This window comes from Oncorhynchus mykiss, chromosome 2, assembly GCF_013265735.2.
Source record: "Oncorhynchus mykiss isolate Arlee chromosome 2, USDA_OmykA_1.1, whole genome shotgun sequence".
NCBI classification, from domain to species: domain Eukaryota; kingdom Metazoa; phylum Chordata; class Actinopteri; order Salmoniformes; family Salmonidae; genus Oncorhynchus; species Oncorhynchus mykiss.
The window spans coordinates 39,273,284-39,298,338 of record NC_048566.1 but is presented as its reverse complement, the minus strand read 5'-3'; the positions used below and the strand labels follow the sequence as shown (position 1 = coordinate 39,298,338).

The window sequence follows — 25,055 nt, the reverse complement described above, 5'->3', positions numbered from 1 at the left end:
AAAGTCCAACAAATGTGTTCTGCTTTGTGGCAACATAATTTTCTGTCTCAAACACCAACCCCCTAATTCTCATTATCTCAGGAGAGGAACGAACATATTATCTGGTTATTCCTGATATATGTAGGCTTTTACCAAGGAATTTATGTATTCTCTCAAACCATCTGTTAGAGGAATTACATTTCTATATGTTTATTACCCAATTAAATGAATACACTCAGCCCATTTCTAAGGATTTGTAAAATACGTATTTGCATAAAATGGGCGGAGACCAGTCTCATAATCAAGCAATAGCGTTTATTCTCGAGAGTACTGAACATGATACAATTTACAACAGGTTATAAACTGAAAATGACGTAATAGGTTTTAAACTGTCCCGTCCCTCCTCCATTCTGATACAATGGCAGTATAGTTCACAAGCCTTCCTACATCGTTCCCACCGGTTTAGATACTTTAGGACCAGGCCAAGGTCTCCCTGTGTAGATAAGCATTCTAGCCAGTCTGATGATAAGTTCATTCGTTTCTACCAAGGAACAGTCTTTGTTCTAAGTCTTGATTATAATTACACACATTATATTCAGTACTAGGATTAAAATAAAATTCATACATCTATACAGTAACATAATAGTATTCTGATTAGTCAGTCCTGATTGAAATGTATACATAATTAGTCATTATTGATTTAAAAAAAAACCTTAACACCATCCAAAAAGTGCTCAGAAGATGGTGATAGTGAAATATTTTCAAATTGATTATTTACTTTAAAAAAAAACAGGCAGCATTTAGACGTCATCAGTGTTTTATTATGAACTTTGAAATGTTTTCAGACAGTTATCAATAACAATAGTCTTCATAATCCATGTTATCATTGTATCAATAATTACAGTTAATGTCCCAATAGTAACCATAGTAATAATATAAGTAATTAATTAAATTTGTATTCCATTTTTAATATTACACTGAAAAACAACAGGCTTTATTTACTGACAGGTTTATCACTGCACATTGAAACACAGACAGACAGCAATAAACACAAAGGGAGGATGTGAGAGAGGATGATGGAGGGAGGAGGTTACATTCAATAGACCAAAGAGATGATGGGGACTGGCATGAAAAGAAAACGACGATGGGGAAGAGAGAGGAGATAAGGAAGAGAGAACGATTTGAGAATATTTTAAAGGAGGTGTGAAAGAAGGAAGGAGTGAGAGCGAGAGGGGAGACAGAGTAGCTATTTATCACAATGTCCCCTCCATTTACTGTAATTCAGATATGAACAAGATTTTAAATTACAACAATGCAACACACGAATGAATACACTCATCAAGCCAGGAATCATCATCCTTATTACTACTACTACTATTATTATTACTCTGTATTCTGATGGTGTAACCTTTAAAAATATACAACAGCTGGTCAAATGATAAAACAATGTAATTGGTAATAAATAATATGTATATGCAGCTCCCTCTTTAAGAGTACAGACAGAGCAAGCGTTGACTGCAATAATAATAACAATAATTTTATGTACAGAAAATGTAATACAATCAAAACTGCCCGAGCTGAGCTGACATTCTGGATACAGCGGGTGTTGTGGTGTGTGTGTCGTTGTTGTAGTGAGGTTGTCACGAGAGCGGTGGGTGGTGAAAGTGCAATGGGCTGGGGGTCGCTCAGTCGAGTCACTGGGGTTGTGGTAAGGGTCAGAGGTTACTCTATGCCCGTATCGGCAGCCTGTTTGGTTGACTTGCAAAAACATACAATGAAAGGGTTCTACCAAACAATACGATTTAACAATTAAAAGTCTACCCTGACAAAAGGAAAGTTCTGAAAATGTACACTTTTGCATGGACAATTTATTTTATCTAATTTAGCACATCGTACATAGTATGTAAAAGTCTGTTAGAACCCTATAATTGTATGTTTTTGTATATTAGGGTTACTATAAATGTGGATCTGATCTGGAGTCAGATCTGGTGGGGAGAGGGTTCGTGTTTTTGGAAGTTGAGGAATGTATAGAGAGAGAAAGAGCGAGAGAGAGAGAGAGAGAGAGAGAGAGAGAGAGAGATTGTGCAGCAAAAAGACGACTAGATTAAATCTAGAGGTGTGTGGGATAGCGTCAGGATCAGGGCTTGTGTCTATGTGTGAGTGGCCGACACGAGGCTTTGTGTGAATCGATTGCTTCAATATTCATTTTGTGTGGTGGGAAAAGCTGTCTGGAGTGTGATATAGAGATAATAAAACATATACAGTCTTAACTTTACACCTAAGTTATGTAGCCTCAGTCCGGCCTGTGTCACAGACTTCCAGGACAATGTCAATTCCCTGTGAGTTAGGAATTAGTGCACCACAAACAATTGTTGTTGGTTGTTTTGGTCAGGCGGTTAGAGTATACTGTATATATTGTGCCGTAGAACATTTACGTGGTGAAACATTCAATGCACTGTTATTGGCTATAGATCATTAATGGTGCTGTGATGTTGCGGTAATACAGTGTTTTGTTGTTGTACGTTTACATTCCATAGACTAGAGGTGTCAGCAGTCTTCAATATTTAAACGCGTTGAGAAGAGTGTGTGTGGCGAGCCGTTTTGTGGTTTCCATAGAAATGGGTGCGTCCAGAGAGAGAGAGACGATTGGCTTAGTAGCGACGGGGGTTGCCGTCTCTGCCCTCTTTCTTGATGATGATTCGCTGGTCGTCGTTGTCAGGCGACTCCACCACTTCCTCGTCCTCCTCCCCCTCACCTTCAGTGTCAGCTGATATACCCATACGAGACTCATAGGACTGAGAGAGACAGAGGGAGAGAAGGAAGTGATCAAATAATCATTAAAATCGTCTTTACTCTTAAATCAAACTCAAAACTTCCACACTGAAATGAATAAATAAAAATCTATTCTATTCCGCAAAAACAGAGTTAGATCTTTACCTCCATGGGGTTGACGATGATGGTGAGAGCAGAGTCATCCCATTGGCCGCTGTCCTCCTTAGACCCTCCCCTGGCGCCCTCGCCACGGCGGTGGATGGAGCGGATTCGAAACACTCCCATGATCACCATGACAACCAGGAAGCCCACGCACACCATAATGATGACTGTGGCCGCTCCTGGCACCACTGTCAGAGGAAAGTTTTATATGAACCTTTCAGCCACCATCCTGTCAATAAAACCTGTTGGTACTAGGGGGCAGTATTTTCATTTTTGGAAAAATAACATTCCCAAATTAAACGGGATATTTTGTCAGGACATGAATATGCATATAATTGACAGCTTAGGATAGAAAACACTCTAAAGTTTCCAAAACTGTAAAAATAGTCTGTGAGTATAACAGAACTGATGTTACAGGCGAAAGCTTGAGAAAAATCCAATCCGGAAGTGACTCATCTTTTGAAAGCCCTGCGTTCCGATGCGTCCCTATTGAGCTGTGAATGCCCTATCAACCAGATTACGCTTTCTACGTATTCCCCAAGGTGTCTACAGCATTGTGACGTAGTTTTATGCATTTATGTTGAAGAATACCCGTAGGCGGCTTCATTGCGCAAGTGGTCACCTGATGCTCCCAGAGAAATTCTTGCGTAAAATACAGAGGTAGCCATTATTCCAATCGCTTCTACTGAGAAACCAATTGTCCCGGTTGATATATTATCGAATAGATATTTGAAAAACACCTTGAGGATTGATTATAAACAACATTTGCCATGTTTCTGTCGATATTATGGAGCTAATTTGGAATATTTTTCGGCGTTGTCGTGACCGCAATTTCTGGTCGATTTCTTAGCCAAACATGAAGAACAAATGGAGCTATTTCGCCTACAAAAATAATATTTTGGGAAAAAATGAACTTTGGCTACCTACCTGCGAGTCTCGTGAGTGAAAACATCCGAAGTTCATCAAAGGTAAACGATTTAATTTGATTGCTTTTCTGATTTTCGTGACAAGGTTGCCTGCTGCTAGCAAGGCATAATGCTATGCTAGGCTATCGATAAACTTAGACAAATGCTTGTCTAGCTTTGGCTGTAAAACATATTTTGAAAATCTGAGATGACAGGGTGATTAACAAAAGGCTAAGCTGTTTTCCAATATATTTCACTTGTGATTTTCATGAATAGGAATATTTCTAGGAAGGTTTATGTCCGTTGCGTTATGCTAATTAGTGTCAGATGATGACAACGGTCCCGTTCACTGGGTGGGGTGTCACTAGAGGTTAATGTCAGTGACACTGACATCTTGTGGTGAAAATGAACCTGCGATTTTTTTGTATTTTGAATCTCTATTTTGAGAGTGGATAGAAACAAAAGGGGATGGTATAGAGATAAAAATAGATAGATGAGATGAAGTTATGTGTCTTGATTTATCAATGAGCAAAACGCATGTACTCAGGAATATAGAGCATAGTTCTCCTGTAAAAAGTAAATCAAGCGAAAAAGGTCGACATTAATACTGAGGTAAATGAAGTGTGTATAAACCTGAGTTGCGGTGGGGGTTAGGCAGGGTGTGTCCGCTCAGCTCCCCAGAGTGATGAGACGGGTGAAGGAACTGCTGCTGGGAGGCCAGGAGGTGAGACGGGTGGTACAGACTGTCCAAGGAGTGCAGGAAGTTCACCTGAGAGCAAGGATGGATGAATATTTAGATGGACAGACCGAGATAGAGTAAAAGAGAGGTAAAAAAGAAGCCTCATCACAGAACCTCTTACTAACTGAACTAATGTGGTGCTCTCTCTCTACCCACTAAATGCTAGTTTAAAAACACTTAGCTAGTGCCCTGGTATTGTACACCCCATTGAAGCTTATTTGCTAACCCATTTTGGGTTAATTACAGCCTCTATTGTCAGTTAGATGAGTTACCTCCAGTGTGAGCTCGTTGCTGGTGTATCTGCCATTCATCTCGGAGCAGGACAGACGGAACCGCCTCTCAAAGCGGGCCGAGCCTTTAGCCAGCCGGTAACGGACGGACCGAAGGACATCCTCATACACGGAGATGGACTCAGCTCCTAACACAGAGAGAGAGAGAAAGAAAGAAAGAAATGAGAGGTGGAGAGTAGGAAGTTTAGGGGCAGTTCAACACTGAGGAAACAGTAAGACAATAAGATAATGCTACAGTTTGTGAACGTGAAACAGAGGTGCGATTCAATATGCAACATAGCCCAACTAATCGCACCATGCTGAATGTCACTGTGGGCAGTAAATGAAGCGCTTCAGCACACAGACTATCCCTCTAGTGCAGTTTTCCCAAACTTCTGTTTGAGAGATTTTCTTAGTTTTCTGTTGGAATTAAAAACCCACTCCAGCCTCACTAGAATGGAATTTTTCAAAAGGTGCATTTCTGTAGCTGGTGCAGGGTTCCTCATTACATGTCACAAGTGGGGGGGGGGGGGCTTTCCTTTTTAGTCCTCTATTGCACCCATCAGACCAGCTCCTTGATTTATTTTATTTTTTTACCCTTTAAATATTTATACCTGGGATATCGTTTTTCAACAGGAACAGTTTAAACACAGCTGAAGTGGGTCTTTAAAATAAATCCAAATAGGGGAAATGAGCGGTACCTGTGATGGCGATGTAAGCAGTGGTGTTGATTATCTCCAGACCCCTCTCTCTCAGGGCATCCATGTCCACCAGGAGCTCCTCCCTCTCTGGGTTTAGCTCCTCCCCCAGGGGCTGGACCTCACAGCCGTCCAGAGTGTGGGCCACGGCGTCTGACATCAGAGCTGGGGGTCCAGGGGTAAGAGAGATGAATGGAGGAGAGAATGAGGCGAGAGAGGGAGAGCAAAGGATGGAAAGAGGGGAAAGGCAGAGTGCAAAGCAGAGTAAAAAGGATGGGAGAGCGACAGAAAGCAGACAGTTGAAAGGAACAATTTTGTGGAGACAGAGTGAAGTACAGTTGAAGTCAGATGTTTACATACACCTTAGCAAAATACATTTAAAAACTTTTCACAATTCCTGACATTTAATCAGAGTAAAAATTCCCTGTCTTAGGTCAGTTAGGATCGCCACTTTATTTTAAGAAGGTGAAATGTCAGAGTATTAGTAGAGAGAATTATTTATTTCAGCTTTTATTTCTTTCATCACATTCCCAGTGGGTCAGAAGTTTACATACACTCAATTAGTATTTGGTAGCATTGCCTTTAAATTGTTTAACTTGGGTCAAACGTTTTGAGGAGTTTTCCACAAGCTTCCCACAATAAATTGGGTGAATTTTGGCCCATTCCTCCTGACAGAGCTGGTGTAACTGAGTCAGGTTTGTGGGCCTCCTTGCTCGCACACGCTTTTTCAGTTCTGCCCACAAATTTTCTATAGGATTGAGGTCAGGGCTTTGTGATGGCCACTCCAATACCTTGACTTTGTTGTCCTTAAGCCCTTTTGCCACAACCTTGGAAGTATGCTTGGGGTCATTGTCCATTTGGAAGACCCATTTGTGACCAAGCTTTAACTGATGTCTTGAGATGTTGCTTCAATATATCCACAAAATGTTCCTTCAACATGATGCCATCTATATTGTGAAGTGCACCAGTCTCTCCTGCAGCAAAGCACACCCACAACATGATGCTGCCACCCCCATGCTTCACGGTTGGGATGGTGTTCTTCGGCTTGCAAGCCTCCCCCTTTTTCCTCCAAACATAACGATGGTCATTATGACCAAACAGTTCTATTTTTGTTTCATCAGACATTTCTCCAAAAAGTACAAACGTTGTCCCCATGTGCAGTTGCAAACCGTAGTCTGGCTTTTTTGGAGTAGTGGCTTCTTCCTTGCTGAGTGGCTTTTCAGGTTATGGATATATATACTTTTGTACCTGTTTCCTCCAGCATCTTCACAAGGTCCTTTGCTGTTGTTCTGGGATTGATTTGCACTTTTCACACCAAAGTACGTTCATCTCTAGGAGACAGGACGCATCTCCTTCCTGAGCGGTATGACGGCTGCGTGGTCCCATAGTGTTTATACTTTCCTACTATTGTTTGTACAGATGAACATGGTACCTTCAGGTGTTTGGAAATTGCTCCCAAGGATGAACCAGACTTGTGGAGGTCTTGGCTGATTTCTTTTGATTTTCCCATGATGTCAAGCAAAGAGGCACAGAGTTTGAAGGTAGGCCTTGAAATACATCCACAGGTACACCTCCAATTGACTCAAATGATGTCAATTAGCCTATCAGAAGTTTCTAAAGCCATGACATAATTTTCCGGAATTTTCCAAGCTGTTTAAAGGCACAGTCATCTTAGTGTATGTAAACTTCCGACCCACTGGAATTGTGATACAGTGAATGAATTATAAGTGAAATAATCTGTCTGTAAACAATTGTTGGAACAATTACTTGGGTCATGCAAAGTAGATGTCCTAACCGCCTTGCCAAAACTATAGTTTGTTCACAAGAAATTTGTGGAGTGGTTGAAAAACGAGTTTTAATGACTCCAACCTAAATGCATGTAAACTTCCGACTTCAACTGTACATAATAGATTAGGTAGTGAGCAGATAAAGCATTGGCAGAGACTATTTTCTCTGTTGCTACACAGCTTTATAAACTATGTCCTGACCTGAACAGACCCCATGCAGGAAGAGGCTCTTGTCCATAACCATCATCATAACAGATACACTCATAACAGATGACAAACATAACCATCATCATCCTCATAACGGATGACAAACACAGATGTGGTGTGCTTCCTCTCCAATATACAGCCATTGCACACATACATAGGATTCACACTTGGAGATGCACAAGGCATATCTAATAATAGTACTGGGTTTGTGTGGTCCTAATTAGTCTTCACGCACACAATCATTGGGGAAAGTTGATGGGGGTTGGGTCAGTGACGAATATATGTATAGATGGACTAGCTGAGGATGTGCACGATTCAATGGGGCTGAAGTCCTTGAGTGGTTGTGATTCTGGACGGCCAGATATCTACCAACAATGACAAGAAACTGCCTTGTGTGGAATCGTGACTCTTGTTCTTGATGTCTTGTTTTGAGGTGTTTTGAGTGATTTCATGTCAATGCTAATACGGCAAAAACCTGCTAGCTAGCTAACCAACAACTGTAACGACATATTTGAGAGACACCAAGTGCTCATTGGGCAAATGTATTTATGTATTCAATAAACATTGGAGACGGAATATAGTTTACATGTTGTCAACAATCTAAGTCAACCCAGTCTGCGCGTGCGTCGGTTTTGTTGCCAAACAAACAACCCAACTATAGGACTGGGAACATACTTTCTCAGGGGTAGGAAACATGCACCCCAATTCAAAATCTGATTTAGAAGAAAGACAGATCTTACTTCACATTCTTTGTCCGCCGACATATAATTAAGTAGCACTGCTAGTAAGTGGAAATTTGAGATCCAGGCCTCAGCCCTGTATGACAATTAAAAACAGGCTGAGATCAGGGGTAGAATCTAAGTCAAATATGCACAGTTTGATTGATGATTTAATGTGTTCCGACACACTGATCACACAAAGACCAGACAATGGTCCATATGTAATCAGTCATGCTCACATGATTATTCTTTAGAAGCATCAATCCGTGTACAGTAGGTTTCCTTCCTACATAAAATGCTGGCAAAATGCTCTCAAAATGATTAGATTGATGTGATTGGAATGCACTAGTCTCTACCCCCGCATTGTAGTATTCATGGAAGGGCTGTTTGCTGGCTCACCTCCTCCCTCCATGCCCTGAGCGGCTGTGTTAACAGCATGAGACAGGGAGCACACAATCCTCAGCTCTGGGAAGAGGGGTACACCACGGGGGCCCTCGAATTCAGGCGCGGGGCGGGCCAGGTGGGGGCCGACCCCAGACAGGGAGATCTGAGGGGCGTCAGGCTGAAGGACCACCAGGTAGCCCTCCAACTGCCTGAGCGTAAGACAACTCTCCTCATTGAAACACCTAGAGGGAAGAGAGGATAGAGAGAGAGAGAATGGGGGGGTCAAGTAGGGCACCATTTATTTCTCTATAAGTAAACAGTTTTAGGACTTGATGATTAGGAAAATCAGGTGTGTTAATGTTGGTCTAGGACAAAAGCCTGCACACCCTGTGGATTTTCAGGTTGAAAAACCCTTGACTATAATGATATTGTATGTATTGTCTGATACTAATTAGTAGCTGATACTAATTGTGCCACTTTTCAGAAGCACTTTGAAATTGTGTTATTATTTGATGATTCAGTACTTGATTTATGATTCAAGTGGTGCTTTGAGTTGTTTAGTGTGTGAGTGTTGGAACTATCTAGCTCTCGTAATACTGTCTCTCTCTCGCTCTCTTTCAGTGAGCAGCTGCTATATCTGACTCTCCACAAGGGCCTGCTGTTCAGCCATCTGGAAGAACTGCTGACCTCAAATTAGTCTTATCTTTAAACACTATTAAAAAAACATGCCCTCCAACTACTAACTGATAAATCGGACTGAAGAACACACTAGAAAAGCAAATAACCTCCTGACCTGGAATCAGACTAATCTTAAAAACACAAACAAAGAAACAGATCTCAAAACAAGCGTAAAAACACAACATCACTGTTGTCCCTTAAATCCGGGTCATCTAAAAACACTACGATAAGCGCAGCCACTTCAAAAAAGAAAACTCTACAGGGTTAGATAATGAGGACTTCCTGTTGTTGCAACACTTCCTGCGATGGGTCAGATGGAACAGATGCTAAAAAGTACATAGATAGGTAAGACCAACATGCACTTCAGTACAGAAATATTTAAATCAACAAAGTGGATAAAAAAGGACCCGTGTAGGCCTATGTGGTGCATTAACCCAAAAATAAAACATATTTTTCTGGTCATCCATGAACTTAATATAATGTGCGATATACTGTGGCATAAAAAAATGTATATGCTTCAACCGTGCTTCCTCTTACCCAAGGCTAGATTACCTAGTTGAGCAAAAGCCGGACTCCTATATCGGCTGCAAATCAAGCTCCACTCCTTGCACAGGGATGCTATCATTCAACATAACAGTAAAATCCTTGTGCTCTGATACCTTTGCAGAGTAAAGGTTTCACATGCACAAGTACAGTAAAATGCCTTTCTTGCCAACTCAAAACCCAACAATGCAATAATCAATAACAATGTCTTTCTAGAAAAAAACACAAGAAATAAGAATAGGAAACATGAAACACACAATAAAGTAAGTACTGTGAGTAAGTAAGTATACTATATACAGGAAATATTTAAAAAGTAAGATACAATACTATATTTATATGTGCAGGGAAACTGCAGTGATGGAGGTATATACAGCTGTAGTCGGATGTTTACATACACCTTAGCCAAATACATTTTACAATTCCTGACATTTAATCCAGGTACAAATTCCCTGTCTTAGGTCAGTTAGGATCACCACTTTATTTTAAGAGGGTGAAATGTCAGAATAATTGTAGAGAGAATTATTTATTTAAGCTTTTATTTCTTTCATCACATTCCCAGTGGGTCAGAAGTTACCATACACTCAATTAGTATTTGGTAGCATTGCCTTTAAATTGCTTAACTTGGGTCAAACGTTTCGAGTAGTCTTCCACAAGCTTGCCACAATAAGTTGGGTGAATTTTGGCCCATTCCTCCTGACAGAGCTCGTGTAACTGAGTCAGGTTTGAGGGCCTCCTTGCTCGCAAAGGCTTTTTCAGTTCTGCCCACAAATTTTCTATAGGGTTGAGGTCAGGGCTTTTTGATGGCCACTACAATACCTTTACTTTGTTGTCCTTAAGCCATTTTGCCACAACGTTGGAAGTATGCTTGGGGTCATTGTCCATTTAGAAGACCCATTTGCGACCAAGCTTAAACTGATGTCTTGAGATGTTGCTTCAATATATCCACATAATTTTACTACCTCATGATGCCATCTATTTTGTGAAGTGCACCAGTCCCTCCTGCAGCAAAGCACCCGCACAACATGATGCTGCCACCCCAGTGCTTCACGGTTGGGATGGAATTCTTTGGCTTGCAAGCCTCCCCCTTTTTCCTCCAAACACAACGATGGTCATTATGACCAAACAGTTCTATTTTTGTTTCATCAGACCAGAGGACATTTCTCCAAAAAGTACGATCTTTGTCCCCATGTGCAGTTGCAAACTGTAGTCTGGCTTTTTTTATGGCAATTTTTGGAGCAGTGGCTTCTTCCTTCCTGAGCGGCCTTTCAGGTTATGTTAATATAGGTTAATATAGGACTCATTTTACTGTGGCTATAGATACTTTTGTACCCGTTTCCTCCAGCATCTTCACAAGGTCCTTTGCTGTTGTTCTGGGATTGATTGACACTTTTCGCACAAAAGTACGTTCATCTCTAGGAGACAGAACGCGTCTCCTTCCTGAGTGGTATGACGGCTGCGTGGTCCCATGGTGTTTATACTTGCCTACTATTGTTTGTACAGATAAACGTGGTACCTTCAGGTGTTTGGAAATTGCTCCCAAGGATGAACCAGACTTGTGGAGGTCTACAATAATTTTTCCTGAGGCCTTGGTTGATTTCTTTAGATTTTCCCATGATGTCAAGCAAAGAGGCACTGAGTTTGAAGGTAGGCCTTGAAATACATCCACAGGTACACCTCCAATTGACTCAAATGATGTCAATTAGCCTATCAGAAGTTTCTAAAGCCATGACATCATTTTCTGGAATTTTCCAAGCTGTTTAGAGGCACAGTCAACTTAGTGTATGTAAACTTCTGACCCACTGGAATTGTGATACAGTGAATATATAATTGAAATAATCTGTCTGTAAACAATTGTTGGAAAAATGACTTGTCATTGCACAAAGTAGATGTCCTAACCGACTTGCCAAAACTATAGCTTGTTAATAATACATTTGTTGAGTGGTTGAAAAACTAGTTTTAATGACTCCAACCTAAGTGTATGTAAACTTCCGACTTCAACTGTATGTATAGGGGTAAGGGGACTAGGCAGCAGGATATAAGATAAACAGATTAGCAGCAGCTTGCATGTGAGTGTGTGTGTAGAGTTAGCAAAAATGTATGTGCATATTATGTGTCAGTGAGCAAATGATGGAGTGAGTGTTGTGTGTGTTGGAGTGACAGTGTGTGTGTGTGCTCGTGCATGGAGACTATGAGGGGTAAAAGGTCAATAAAAAGATGTCTACATGTTCTACCCCCAAGTTCTATAAGAATCTTTGAATAAAGTAATGAACACATTATTTCATCCATCATTAGCCTGGGTACCTGACAACCTTCAATGATGTTATGTTGTTAAACAATGGATAGACAATGACAAATATCCAAAACAGACGGGCATCCAGGCTACATCACCATGGCTGAAATATGGCCACAGATATATGAGAGATATGATACAAGTAATTGTCGGACCAGAACACAAGTCAAAGATAAGATATCCCCAGGTTCTAATGGCAGTTTGGGACGACGTCATTCCTTTACCATCATGCCCTTTCATTCCATAGCATTACTTATCAACTACTCCAGCCATGTCCATGTTAATTGAGATCAACGTCCACTGAATAGCTCTCTCCCACTGAGCAGTCCTGTAAACCTGCATTCACAGCTCTGGAATACTGCTGCATTCTTTGTGACATTAGGCCTGCTTTTCCTCTTTTACCCTGGATTTCTAGTTTATGTACACAAGGACTGTCAGTGTGTGTGCCTGTTTGTGTTCAAGTATTAAAGTCATGTGGACAAGTACAGTGAAACGCCTTTCTTGCAAGCTCTCAACCCAACAATGCAGTAATCAATACCAATATCGTACTAAAGATAACATAAGGTAGAACAAAAACACACGAGAAATAGAAATAAGAAGAACACGTGAAAGTAAGTAAACGATATACATGGTCCGTTCCAGTACCATATTTACAATGTGCAGGGATACTGTAGTGATAGAGGTAGATATGTATAGGGGTAAGGTGATTAGGCATCAGGATATATGATTAGAAGCAGCGTATATGATGACGGTATGTGAGTGTGTAGTCAGTATAAATGTGTGTGTATGTTACAGTGCCGTGCGAAAGTATTCGGCCCCCTTGAACTTTGCGACCTTTTGCCACATTTCAGGCTTCAAACATAAAGATATAAAACTGTATTTTTTTGTGAAGAATCAACAACAAGTGGGACACAATCATGAAGTGGAACGACATTTATTGGATATTTCAAACTTTTTAACAAGTCAAAAACTGAAAAATTGGGCGTGCAAAATTATTCAGCCCCTTTACTTTCAATGCAGCAAACTCTCTCCAGAAGTTCAGTGAGGATCTCTGAATGATCCAATGTTGACCTAAATGACTAATGATGATAAATACAATCCACCTGTGTGTAATCAAGTCTCTGTATAAATGCACCTGCACTGTGATAGTCTCAGAGGTCCGTTAAAAGCGCAGAGAGCCTCATGAAGAACAAGGAACACACCAGGCAGGTCCGAGATACTGTTGTGAAGAAGTTTAAAGCCGGATTTGGATACAAAAAGATTTCCCAAGCTTTAAACATCCCAAGAAGCACTGTGCAAGCGATAATATTGAAATGGAAGGAGTATCAGACCACTGCAGACCACTGGTCAAAATTTCAGTCTCTCGATGTGCAAAACTGATAGAGACATACCCCAAGCGACTTACAGCTGTAATCACAGCAAAAGGTGGCGCTACAAAGTATTAACTTAAGGGGGCTGAATAATTTTGCACGCCCAATTTTTCAGTTTTTGATTTGTTAAAAAAGTTTGAAATATCCAACAAATGTCATTCCACTTCATGATTGTGTCCCACTTGTTGTTGATTCTTCACAAAAAAATACAGTTTTATATCTTTATGTTTGAAGCCTGAAATGTGGCAAAAGGTCGCAAAGTTCAAGGGGGGCGAATACTTTCGCAAGGCACTGTATGTGTGTGAGCAAATGAAGTTAGTCTATGTATGTGTGTGTGTGTGTGTGTGTGTGTTGGAGTGTCAGTGAGCGTGTGTAGAGTCTTGTGAGTGTACAGAGAGACAGTGCAAAAAAAGGCTCAACTCAGATAGTCCGTGTTGCCATTTTGTTAGCTATTGGGGATAGAAGCTGTTCAGGAGCCTGTTGGTGTCAGACTTGATGCACCGGTACTGTGGCCGTGCGGAAGCAGAGAGAACAGTCTATGGCTTGGGTGGCATGAGTCTTCAACAATTTTCTCTGTCTTCCTTTCACACGGCCTGATATAGAGGTCCTGGATGGCAAGGTGCTCGGCTCCAGTGATACACTGGGGTTTGAGGGCCCATGCCAAACCTTTTCAACCTCCTGAGGGGGAAGAGGCGCTGTCGCGTTCTTCACGAATGTGTGCAAATCATTTTAAGTCCTTGGTGACTTGGACACACAGGAATTTGAAGCTCTCGACCCGCTCCACTGCAGCCCTGTCGATGTGGAAGGGTCCACAATCAGCTCCTTGGTCTTACTGACATTGAGGGAGAGGTTGTTGTCCCGGCACCACAATGCTAGGCCACTGACCTCCTCCCTGTAGGCTTTCTCATCGTAGTCGATGATCAGGCCTACCACCGTTATGTTGTTAGCAAACTTGATAACAGGAGGGGACTAAGCACGCACCCCTGAGGGGCCCCTGTGTTGAGGGTCAGTGTGGCGGGGGTGATGTTGCCTACCCTCACAACCTGGGGTCGGCCCGTCAGGAAGTCCAGGATCCAGTTGCAGAAGGAGGCGTTCAGTCCCAGGGTCCTAAGATTGGTTTTGAGCTTGGAGGGGAAAATGGTGTTGAATGCTGAGCTGTAGTCAATGAGCAGCATTCTCACGTAGTCATTCCTCTTAGGTGGGTCAGAGCAGTGTGGATTGAAAATTAGATTGCGTCGTCTTGGATCTGTTGGGGCGGTATGAAAATTGGAGTGTCTGGGATGATGTTCATGTGTGCCATAACCAGCCTTTCAAAGCCCTTCACGATTACAGATGTGAGTGCTACAGGGTGGTAGACATTGTGGCTTAAAGCCTCAGAGTTTCTTGGGAACAGGAATGATGGTGATCATCTTAAAACATGTGGGGATTACAGACTGGGACAAGGAGAGGTTAAAAATGACAGTGAATATGCCTGCCATTTGTTCTGCGCCTGGTCTGAGAACACGCTGTGGAACTGTCCAGACCCGCGGCCTTACGAGTGTTGACCTGATTAAAGACCTTACTCACTTCGGCCTCGGAGAGCGAGATCACTTAGTCCTCTCTGTGTGTGTGTTGGTGTGTGTGTGTGTGCGTACATGCAAGCGTGTACCTGAGAGAGGTGGTCAGTTTGAGTGGCCTGACTCCAGGGGTGGCAAAGCGGAGAGAGTTCCTGTAGGTCACCTGTTGCACGGCCCTGTTGAAGCTCTCAATATCATCACCCTCCAGAACCAGCGCAGACTGACTTGGGTTCACATGCACCTAAAAAGGTCAAAGGTCAAGAGTTCATGCTCCGAGGTCGCACAGGGAAATGAACCCTTTTGAACACAACAATCTGAGCAGGACATATAGCAGAGGTTAAAAAAACGTTGGGTGCCATGACCTATCAAACCCTGTAGATGAAGAAAAAAATTATTCTGGTCGTCAAAGCCCACTCTAAGCCTTAGCCAAGTGAGGCAGTGATCAATAGGACTCCTCCACAGTAGGGCGAGGTTACCTTCATGCCTGAGCCCAAGGTCTCCAGGTCCCCAAAGTCCAGCCCCTCTCTGCAGGCGTACAGACACTCCACCACACTGTGGGGCTCCACACTCCCTGGACGCACCGTCACCCCTGACAACAGGCCACGGTAACCACCCACATACTTCCCTAAGAACCAGAAACAAAATGAACACAGTCAACACAGACAAAAAAGATGAACACCCACACACATACAGTATATGCGCATGCACGGATACGCACACACACACACACACACACTTGTAAAAACAAATGAAGTCACCTGTGTCTTTCCCTTCAGGGATGGTGTTGTTAAGGATGTCCTTCTGTTTATCTTCTGTCTCTGTGGGGAGAAGAAAGGTTAAAGGCAGTTGTTTTTATATAAAATAATTTATGGGTAACATTTAGATATAGATTTCCATTAAAATGGGGAAAAAATGTTTTTCTCAAGAATTTTGGTAGGACTGTCTGGGATTGGTCTGAGTGGGGAGGGGAAAACTGAAAACCAGCTGTTGGCAGAGAGGTTTGGAACTCTTTATTATTGGTCTATTAACCAATTTACCCCATGCAAACCTTCTGATTAGAAGGTCCTGTGTAGATTGTATTTTCAACCAGCAACTATCAGGAAATAAACACTGATAAAAAAAATAACACGTTTACAGTGTTAGTTTCATCAGCTGTAAAATACTATTTATACAACAGGTGGGCCCAATCCTGAATGCTGATTTGTTAAAACCACATTCCAGCCGGTGTCTATTCCAAAACTTACCACCAGCTAAATCTATGATGTTAAAATGCCTATTTACTCTGTTCCATCTGACTGCGCAATCCACTGTCTCATCAGCCCAGCCAAGCAATTTATAAACTTGATCTCCACTATAAAAAGCATCTAGACATGATCTAACATTTATTTTAAGAGAACATTTTGTTTTCAACAGCGGAGATTTGTATAAACCTTGCTACCTGTCTCTCCGACATTTGCAACATTGTTTCAATATTCAAATTCGTTCTCCAGCTGTCCCCTAGTAATGAACGTGTCGGGAGTCTGGATGAGACATACAGGCAGGCAGCTTTTCTCAGCCAGTCGAAATCATGAATCAGCTGGCACCATTTTTATGGATATATACAAAGAAATGTCAATTGAAAAAAAGTATGAAGTGAAGTGCAGCTAGTTTGCAGTCTTTCCAGCTTCAGTTTGAAGTGATTGTATTAGCTGTGTTGTTGGCTAGCTCCTCTGAACAAGTGTCCTGACGAGAGAGCAAATTTTCTATACCAGGTGAAATAGCGCCTCATTAGCTAATTTCTATGGATGTATGTAAATAAATGCCATTAGAAAAAAGCTTAAACAAATGCAAATGCAGCTACTTTGCTGTTATGCTGGCTGCACTTTTTGACGTGACTAAGTTAGCCGTCGTTGGCTAGCTAGCAAGCAAGGGATAAGAACGTTGCCAGCCAGTATGGCAATAGAACATTTAGAACCATAGATACAGAACAAAAAGACAATGACTGGGTCGCGTTCCTAGCAACCGAACCGATAGAACGAACGACCAGCTGGCTTGGGTAGCAATCCTAGATTTATGTTGGGACTATATATTGTGGAAGGATGAAATAGTATGAATATTTAATAAAAATATGTCAATAATTATTTGAATATGTTGGTATACCCGTTGTATAAAAGTGATAATGACCCCGAAGCCGGTGTTTGGAGGATATATAACACCCGTGCCAATATATCCTCCAAACACCGTCTTCTGGGGTATTATCACTTAAATAAAGCACAGGAAAACAGAATTTTGACTGCACTGGCAGAGAAGGGGTAGAGGATGGCAGAAAGAAGTGAGAAAGAGGTGTGAGAAGAGAAATAAAAGGATAGTAAAAGCAAGAGAGGAGTGGAAAAAGAAAATGAGAGAGAAGAGTGAAAAAATACAGAATAAGATAGAAAATAAACGTGCAAATCTGACAAAGGTGTGTCATACCCTTCATTATCTTCCAGCAGCTGACTGCCACACAGGCAAGTAGCCATTAATGTGTGTGTGACTGTATTTCCAGTGCTAATTGGCAGACAGTGTGTCCCATTTTAGCGATTAGCACTGGTGTAACTGGCAGGCTAACCGTCTGGCCTGCCTGTTGTTCTGTTAGCCTAAATAATTGATAAGTCAGTGATATTAATAGAGTATGGAGAGGCAGTCAGAGCATCTCACACAAATATAATTAGGTGAATGAGGAGGGAAACGCCATGCTTTTCTGTGTCAGATGACGTATGTGTATGTACAATGCCTTGCAGAAGTATTCAGACCCCTTGGATTTTGTCACATTTAATTGTGCTACAAAGTGGGACTAAAATGAATTGTAATTTTTCATCTACAATCTACACAAAATAACCTAATGTGAAAGAGGAAGAAATGTATTTTTACATACATACATACATACATTCATACATACATACATACATACATACATTCATACATACATACTGTTGAAGTCGGAAGTTTACATACACCTCAGCCAAATACATTTAAACTCAGTTTTTCACAATTCCTGACATTTAATCCAGGTACAAATTCCCTGTTTTAGGTCAGTTAGGATCACCACTTCATTTTAAGAATGTGAAATGTCAGAATAATAGTAGAGAGAATGATTTATTTCATCTTTTAGTTCTCACATCTCATTCCCTGTGGGTCAGAAGTTTACATACACTCAATTAGTATTTGGTAGCATTGCCTTTAAATTACTCCAAAAGCACAATCTTTGTCCCAATGTGCAGTTCCAAACCGTAGTCTGGCTTTTTTATGGCGGTTTTGGAGCAGTGGCTTCTTCCTTGCTGAGCGGCCTTTCAGGTTCTGTCGATATAGGACTCGTTTTACTGTGGATATAGATACTTTTGTAACCATTTCCTCTAGCATCTTCACAAGGTCCTTTGCTGTTGTTCTGGGATTGATTTGCACTTTTTGCACCAAAGTACATTCATCTCTAGGAGACAGGTGTTTGGAAATTGCTCCCAAGGATGAACCAGACTTGTGGAGGTCTACAATAATTTTTCTGAGGTCTTGGTTGATTTCTTTTGATTTTCCCATGATGTCAAGCAAAGAGGCACTGAGTTTGAAGGTAGGCCTTGAAATACATCCACAGGTACACCTCCAATTGACTCAAATGATGTCAATTAGCCTATCAGAAGATTCTAAAGCTATGACGACATTTTCTGGAATTGTCCAAGCTGTTTAAAGGCACAGTCAACTTAGTGTATGTAAACTTCTGACCCACTGGAATTGTGATACAGTGAATTATAAGTGAAATAATCTGTCTGTAAATAATTGTGGGAAAAATTACTTGTGTCATGCACAAAGTAGATGTCCTAACCGACTTGCCAAAACTGTAGTTTGTTAACAAGAAATGTGTGGAGTGGTTGAAAAATGAGTTTTAATGACTCCAACCTAAGTCTATGTAAACTTCCGACTTCAACTGTACATCTGTATGGTCCCTCAGCCAAGTATTGACTTTCAAACACAGATTCAACTACAAAGACCAGGGAGCTTTCAAAAGCCTCAAAGAATGGCAGTGATTGGTATCAAACATTGAATATCTCTTTAAGCATGGTCAAGTTAATAATTATGCTATGGTTTATACACTGATTATACCAAACATTAGGAACTCAGGGAGCTGAATACTTATGCATCAACTATTTATTTAAAATATTTTAGAATTTTTCTTCCTCTTTAACATTACAATATTTTGTGTAGACTGTTGACATGATAATTACAAACGTTTGAATTCCACTTTGTAGCACAATACAATTTGAAGAAATCCAAGGGGTCTGAATACTTTTCTGCAAGGCACTGTATAAGTGTGTGTGTGTGTGTGTGTGTGTGTGTGTGTGTGTGTGTGTGTGTGTTTTGTGTGTTGCTTTCATTGGTGTGCTGGAACATTTGGTTCTATGAACTGTTTCATTAGCAGAAGAATGTAAACTGTGACAACTCTCAAAAATATATTTTTGGGGCAGGCGTTGCTCTTTTGTAATCTTGTAACCTATTCTAGAAATGTATTGCCAGATAAATATATTCCATTGTCTATTGTGGTATATTATTGTCATATTTTCCTTGCCATGTTCTCATCAACTACCACTCATTAGCAACACTTTACATAGCCATCATTCCAGGGTATCTATGTATGTGTATGTAATTAAAAGTCACATTTCTAATTCATTCTTGTTAACTAGCTTGTTATAGAAAAATATGTTATTAGTTATTCAACTGGTAGTTACACTAGTATAGGACCTCTGCAATGTAAAGTGTGACCCACTTAGGCATCCTTCATTTGCTGACAGGGGTTCTATGCAGTAAAGTTGAACCGCTCTACATGGTGTAAGGTTTAACCACAGAGTTTCTAAACCCAGAGGCTTAACACCGCGACACTTCTGGTAACTCTTGCGAAACAGACCAGGCCGGGGTTTGGGAAGTCAAAAATGATTCCTTAGTTGTTTATTTTCTCGGAATCTAAAGGCACAACCTAGATTCGAGCCAATATCTTAAGTAGCTGAACATCTTATTACTCCAACCTTGTTAAAGTGACAAACTGAAACTTTTGAATTTTTGTGAAAAACAATTTCATATCGAAGGAGTGCCTTTCATTTGCGCAGTTCGGCGCCAGACGACTGTTAGACACCATATCGTGTTTCTACGCATAGCTAGCCAATGTCGCCATGACATCGCCTATAAGTGTGATTGGGGATTTCTACTGGAGAAGCAGTTTTAGCCTGTCTTTGGTTTAACCAATCGTTACCCCAGCAGGCGCCAATGACCAGTCGCTGTCGTGGGGCAGGGTTGGGTATGACTCCGTTGTCATGGATGAGGGCGGGGTCGAAGGTGACTCCATCCACATACAGTGTCACAGAGGGGAACTGGACACTGAGGGACAGGTGATGCCACTCGCTGTCACACACCTAGAGAGGAAAGAAGGACATGGAGACACAATGGGTCAGAGGTCAAGAAACAGCTGAACACAGCAGATACAACAGGAGAACAAACAAAAAAATCTACTAGATGTGCTACATGAACTTATCCCATATAATATCAGAATGTTTCTAAATGTTTTATCCCTTTTGTTTCTACTGAACACTACCCATGACACCAGACTGAGCACTGTAACAGTTCTTGTCGCAGAAGAGAGACAGATAAAGAAGTAAAGAGAGACAGAGGGATTTGCCAAATGTTATCTGTATCAGCTTGGCCCCTATAATCCTACCCATTTTAAGCGGTCTGCGACCAGTAACCCGAGCAAAAACCACTTAGTCCCCCCTCCAACCTCCTCCCAAAACCGCACAACCACAGCATCCCCTTATCCCCTCTGCCCCTGCCTCTCATCCAAATCCTATTCTTCCCAATCCCCCTGCTTCTTGTCCATATCTACAAACTCCCCCAAGGAAAATATCCTAGCCTAGCGGTTAGAGCATTGCGACAGGAACCAAAAGGTTGCTTGTTTGAATCCCCAAGCCGGCAAGGTGGAAAAATCTGCCGTTCTGCCCTTGAGCAAAGCAGTTAACCCCCACAACAACTGCTCCCCGGGTGTCGATGATGTCGATTAAGGTAGCGCACCGCTCTGATTCAGAGGTGTAGGGTTAAACGCGGAAGACACATTTTTGGTTGAATGCATTAAGTTGCGCAACTGACTAGGTCTTCCCTTTCCCTTGTAGCTAGCGAGTCTGCCTTGGGATCAGGTTGTAACCCTACTTAATGCAGTCGTCTTAAAAATAAATCAATACAATTGCAACTGGCAGTAAGTGAGCATTGGCCTTTTTGAATGGCTCTTTCACTCATAGCGCTCCAACTAGCAACTGTTCCACCCTCATCAAGCAGCATTCCCATAGTACCTGCTCCAGTTTCCAGAGGAATTTCACGGGCCGCGCAGCGGAGACGTCGGGCCAGTAGAAAAGAGAGAGACGGCAGCCATGAACGGAGAGAGAGTAGTGGGAGAAGGAGTCGTCTGAGGAGCAGAGAGAGGAGACTGGCAGTCAGTAGACAGAAAACAGCATTTGAGACCAAACTTGCAGAAGGAATATGAGACACAAGCAGTGCATCTCACAACAAAAGGATTTTCATATTTCCTCGCCATAGACTTCATAGAATTAGACTGAAGCAGAGCCATATAGATACAGTATACATAGCCATGGGAAGTAGGGGTAGTGAGGATGCTATAGCACCCTTGGAAAAAAAGTTTGGACACACCTACTCATTCTAGGGGTTTTCTTTATTTTTACTCTTTTCTACATTGTAGAATAATAGTGAAGACATCAAAACTATGAAATAACACATAAGGAATCATGTAGTAACCAAAAAAGTGATTATTCAAAGAAGTCACTTTTTGCATTGATGACAGCTTTGCATTCTCTCAACCAGGTTCATGAGGTAGACACCTGGAATGCATTTCAATTAACAGGGGTGGCTTGTTAAAAGTTAATTTCCTTCTTAATGCGTTTGAGCCAATCAGTTGTGTTGTGACAAGGTAGGGGTGGTATACAGAAGATCGCCCTATTTGGTAAAAGACCTAGTCCATATTATGGCAAGAACAGCTCAAATAAGGAAAGAGAAACGACAGGCCATTATTACTTTAAGACATGAAGGTCAGTCAATTCGGAAACTTTCAAAAACTTTTCAAGTTTCTTCAAGTGCAGTCGCAAAAAACCATCAAGCGCTATGATGAAACTGGCTCTCGTGAGGACCGCCACAGGAAAGGAAGACCCAGAGTTACCTCTGCTGCAGAGGATAAGTTCATTACAGTTACCAGCCTCAGAAACTGCAGCCCAAATAAATACTTCAGAGTTCAAGCAATAGACACATCTCATAGTAGATTGCGTGAATCAGGCTTTCATTGTCGAATTGCTGCAAAGAAACCACTATTAAAGGACACCAATAAGAAGAAGAGGAATAAGAATTAGACCAGTGGAAAGCTGCTTGGGCCAAGAAATACGAGCAATGGAGATTAGACCGGTGTAAATCTGTCCTTTGGTCTGATGAGTCTAAATTTTAGATTTTTGGTTCCAACCGCCGTGTCTTTGTGAGAGGCAGAGTAGGTGAACGAATGATCTCTGCATGTGTGGTTACCACCGTGAAGCATGGAGGAGGAGGTGTGATGGTGCTATGCTGGTGATACTGTCTGTGATGTATTTAGAATTCAAGGCACGCTTAACCAGCATGACTACCACAGCATTATGCAGCGATAACCCATCCCATCTGGTTTGGGCTTAGTGGGATTATCATTCGTTTTTTCAACAGGACAATGACCCAAAACACACTTTCAGGCTGTGAAAGGGCTATTTGACCAAGGAGTGTGATGGAGTGCTGCATCAGATGACCTGGCCTCCACAATCACCTGACCTTAACCCAATTGAGATGGTTTGGGATGAGTTGGACCGCAGAGTGAAGGAAATTGAAGGAACTTCTGGAAATTCACCTTACCGGAAGCAGGTCTCTCACTGTTGCCGCTTGCTGTGGACCTCCCTCTGCCCCCAGCTGTGCCCTCGATACCATGTGTGGGTTGATTGCCCCCCATCTATCTTCTGAGCTGGTGCTGCTGGGTGACCTAGAATGGGACATGCTTAACACCCCGGCCATCCTGCGGACTGGGCTTGATGCCCTCAATCTCACACGGATTGTCGATGAGCCTACCAGGTACAACCTACCAGGTACAACCCTCATAGATGTCATCCTAACTAATTCGCCCTCCAAATGCAACTCTGCTGTTTTCAATCAAGATCTCGGCGATCACTGCCTCATTGCCTGCATCCGTAATGGGTCTGCGACCAAACGACCGCCCCTCATCACTGAAACACTTCTGCGAGCAGGCCTTTCTAATCGACCTGGCCGGGGTATCCTGGAATGACATTGACCTCATCCCGTCAGTAGATGATGCCTGGCTATTCTTTAAAAGTGCCTTCCTCGCCATCTTAAATAAGCATGCCCCTCTCAAAAATGTAGAACTAGGAATAGATATAGTCCTTGGTTCACTCTAGACCTGTCTGCCCTTGACCAGCACAAAAACATCCTGTGGCGTTCAGCATTGGCATCGAATAGCCCCCGGGATATGCAACTTTTCAGGGAAGTTAGGAACAAATATACACAGGCAGTTAGAAAAGTTAAGGCAAGCCTTTTCAAATTGAAATTCGCATCCTGTAGTACTAACTCAAAAAAGTTCTGGGACACTGTAAAGTCCATGGAGAATAAGAGCACCTCCTCCCAGCTGCCCACTGCTCTGAGGCTAGGAAACACTGTCACCACCGATTAATCCACTATAATTGAGAATTTCAATGGGCATTTCTCTACGGCTGGCCATGCTTTCCACATGGCTGCCCCTACCCCGGTCAACTGCCCGGCACCCTCCACAGCAACCCGCCAAAGCCCCCACCATTTCTCCTTTACCCAAATCCAGATAGCTGATGTTCTGAAAGAGATGCAGAATCTGGACCCCTACAAATCAGCCGGGCTAGACAATCTGGACCCTCTCTTTCTAAAATTATCTGCCGAAATCGTTGCAACCCCTATTACTGGCCTGTTCGGCCTCTCTTTCGTGTCGTCTGAGATTCCCAAAGATTGGAAAGCTGCCGCGGTCATCCCCCTCTTCAGAGTGGGTGACACTCTGGACCCAAGCTGCTGCAGACCTGTGTCTGTCCTACCCTATCTTTCTAGGGTCTTCGAGGGCCAAGTTAACGAGCAGATTGCTGACCATTTCGGGTCCCACCATGCCTTCTCCGCTGTGCGGTCTGGTTTCGGAGCAGGTCGTGGGTGCACCTCAGCCACGCTCAAGGTTCTGAACGGCGTCGTGGCCGCCATCGATGGGAGACATTACTGTGCAGCCGTATTCATCGACCTGGCCAAGGCTTTCGACTATGTCAATCACAACATTCTTATTGGCAGACTCGACAGCCTTGGTTTCTCAAATGATTGCCTCGCCTAGTTTACCAGCTACTTCTCTGGTGGGGTTCGGTGTGTCAGATCGGGGAGCCTGTTGTCCGGACCTTTGGCAGTCTCTGTGGGTGTGCCATAGGGTTCAATTCTCGGGCCGACTCTCCTTTCTGTGTGCATCAGTGGTGTTGCTCTTGCTGCTGGTGATTCTCTGGTCCACCTCTGCACAGACAACGCCATTCTGTATGTTTCTGACCCCTCCTTGGACACTGTGTTAACTAACCTCCGGACGAGCTTCGATGCCATGCAGCTCTCCTTCCGTGGCCTCCAACTGCTCTTGAACGCAGGTGAAACTGGATGCATGCTATTCAATCGATCACTGCCCGCACCTGCTCGCCCGTCCAGCATCGCTACTCTGGACGGCTCTGACTTAGAATACGTGGACAACTACGAATGTAGTGTCTGGTTGGACTGTGTCTGGTTGGACTGTGGGCTCTCCTTCCAGACTCACATTAAGCATCTCCAATCCAAAATTGAATCTGGAGTCGGCTTCCTATATCGCAATGTGGCGTCCTTCACCCATGCTGCCAAGCATGCCCTCGTGGGACTGACCATCCTACCGATCCTCGAC

General features: G+C 42.4%; 1 protein-coding gene across 3 annotated transcripts in view; it reads right to left on the bottom strand.

Moving 5' to 3' along the window:
• Positions 1-274: 274 nt before the first annotated feature.
• Positions 275-25,055, bottom strand: part of LOC110489358 (calsyntenin-3) — a 41,639-nt gene continuing 16,858 nt past the window's right edge. For all 3 annotated transcript variants that reach the window (XM_021562076.2, XM_021562082.2, XM_036947881.1), the window contains 11 exons: positions 21,397-21,509; positions 20,310-20,469; positions 15,817-15,876; positions 15,535-15,683; positions 15,151-15,299; positions 8,637-8,863; positions 5,528-5,689; positions 4,830-4,975; positions 4,452-4,587; positions 2,917-3,101; positions 275-2,774 (listed from right to left, as the gene is read on the bottom strand). In XM_021562076.2, the coding sequence (XP_021417751.1) occupies positions 2,631-2,774; positions 2,917-3,101; positions 4,452-4,587; positions 4,830-4,975; positions 5,528-5,689; positions 8,637-8,863; positions 15,151-15,299; positions 15,535-15,683; positions 15,817-15,876; positions 20,310-20,469; positions 21,397-21,509 (1,631 nt within the window). In that variant the 3' untranslated portion in view covers positions 275-2,630. The remainder of the gene's footprint in view (positions 2,775-2,916; positions 3,102-4,451; positions 4,588-4,829; positions 4,976-5,527; positions 5,690-8,636; positions 8,864-15,150; positions 15,300-15,534; positions 15,684-15,816; positions 15,877-20,309; positions 20,470-21,396; positions 21,510-25,055) is intronic.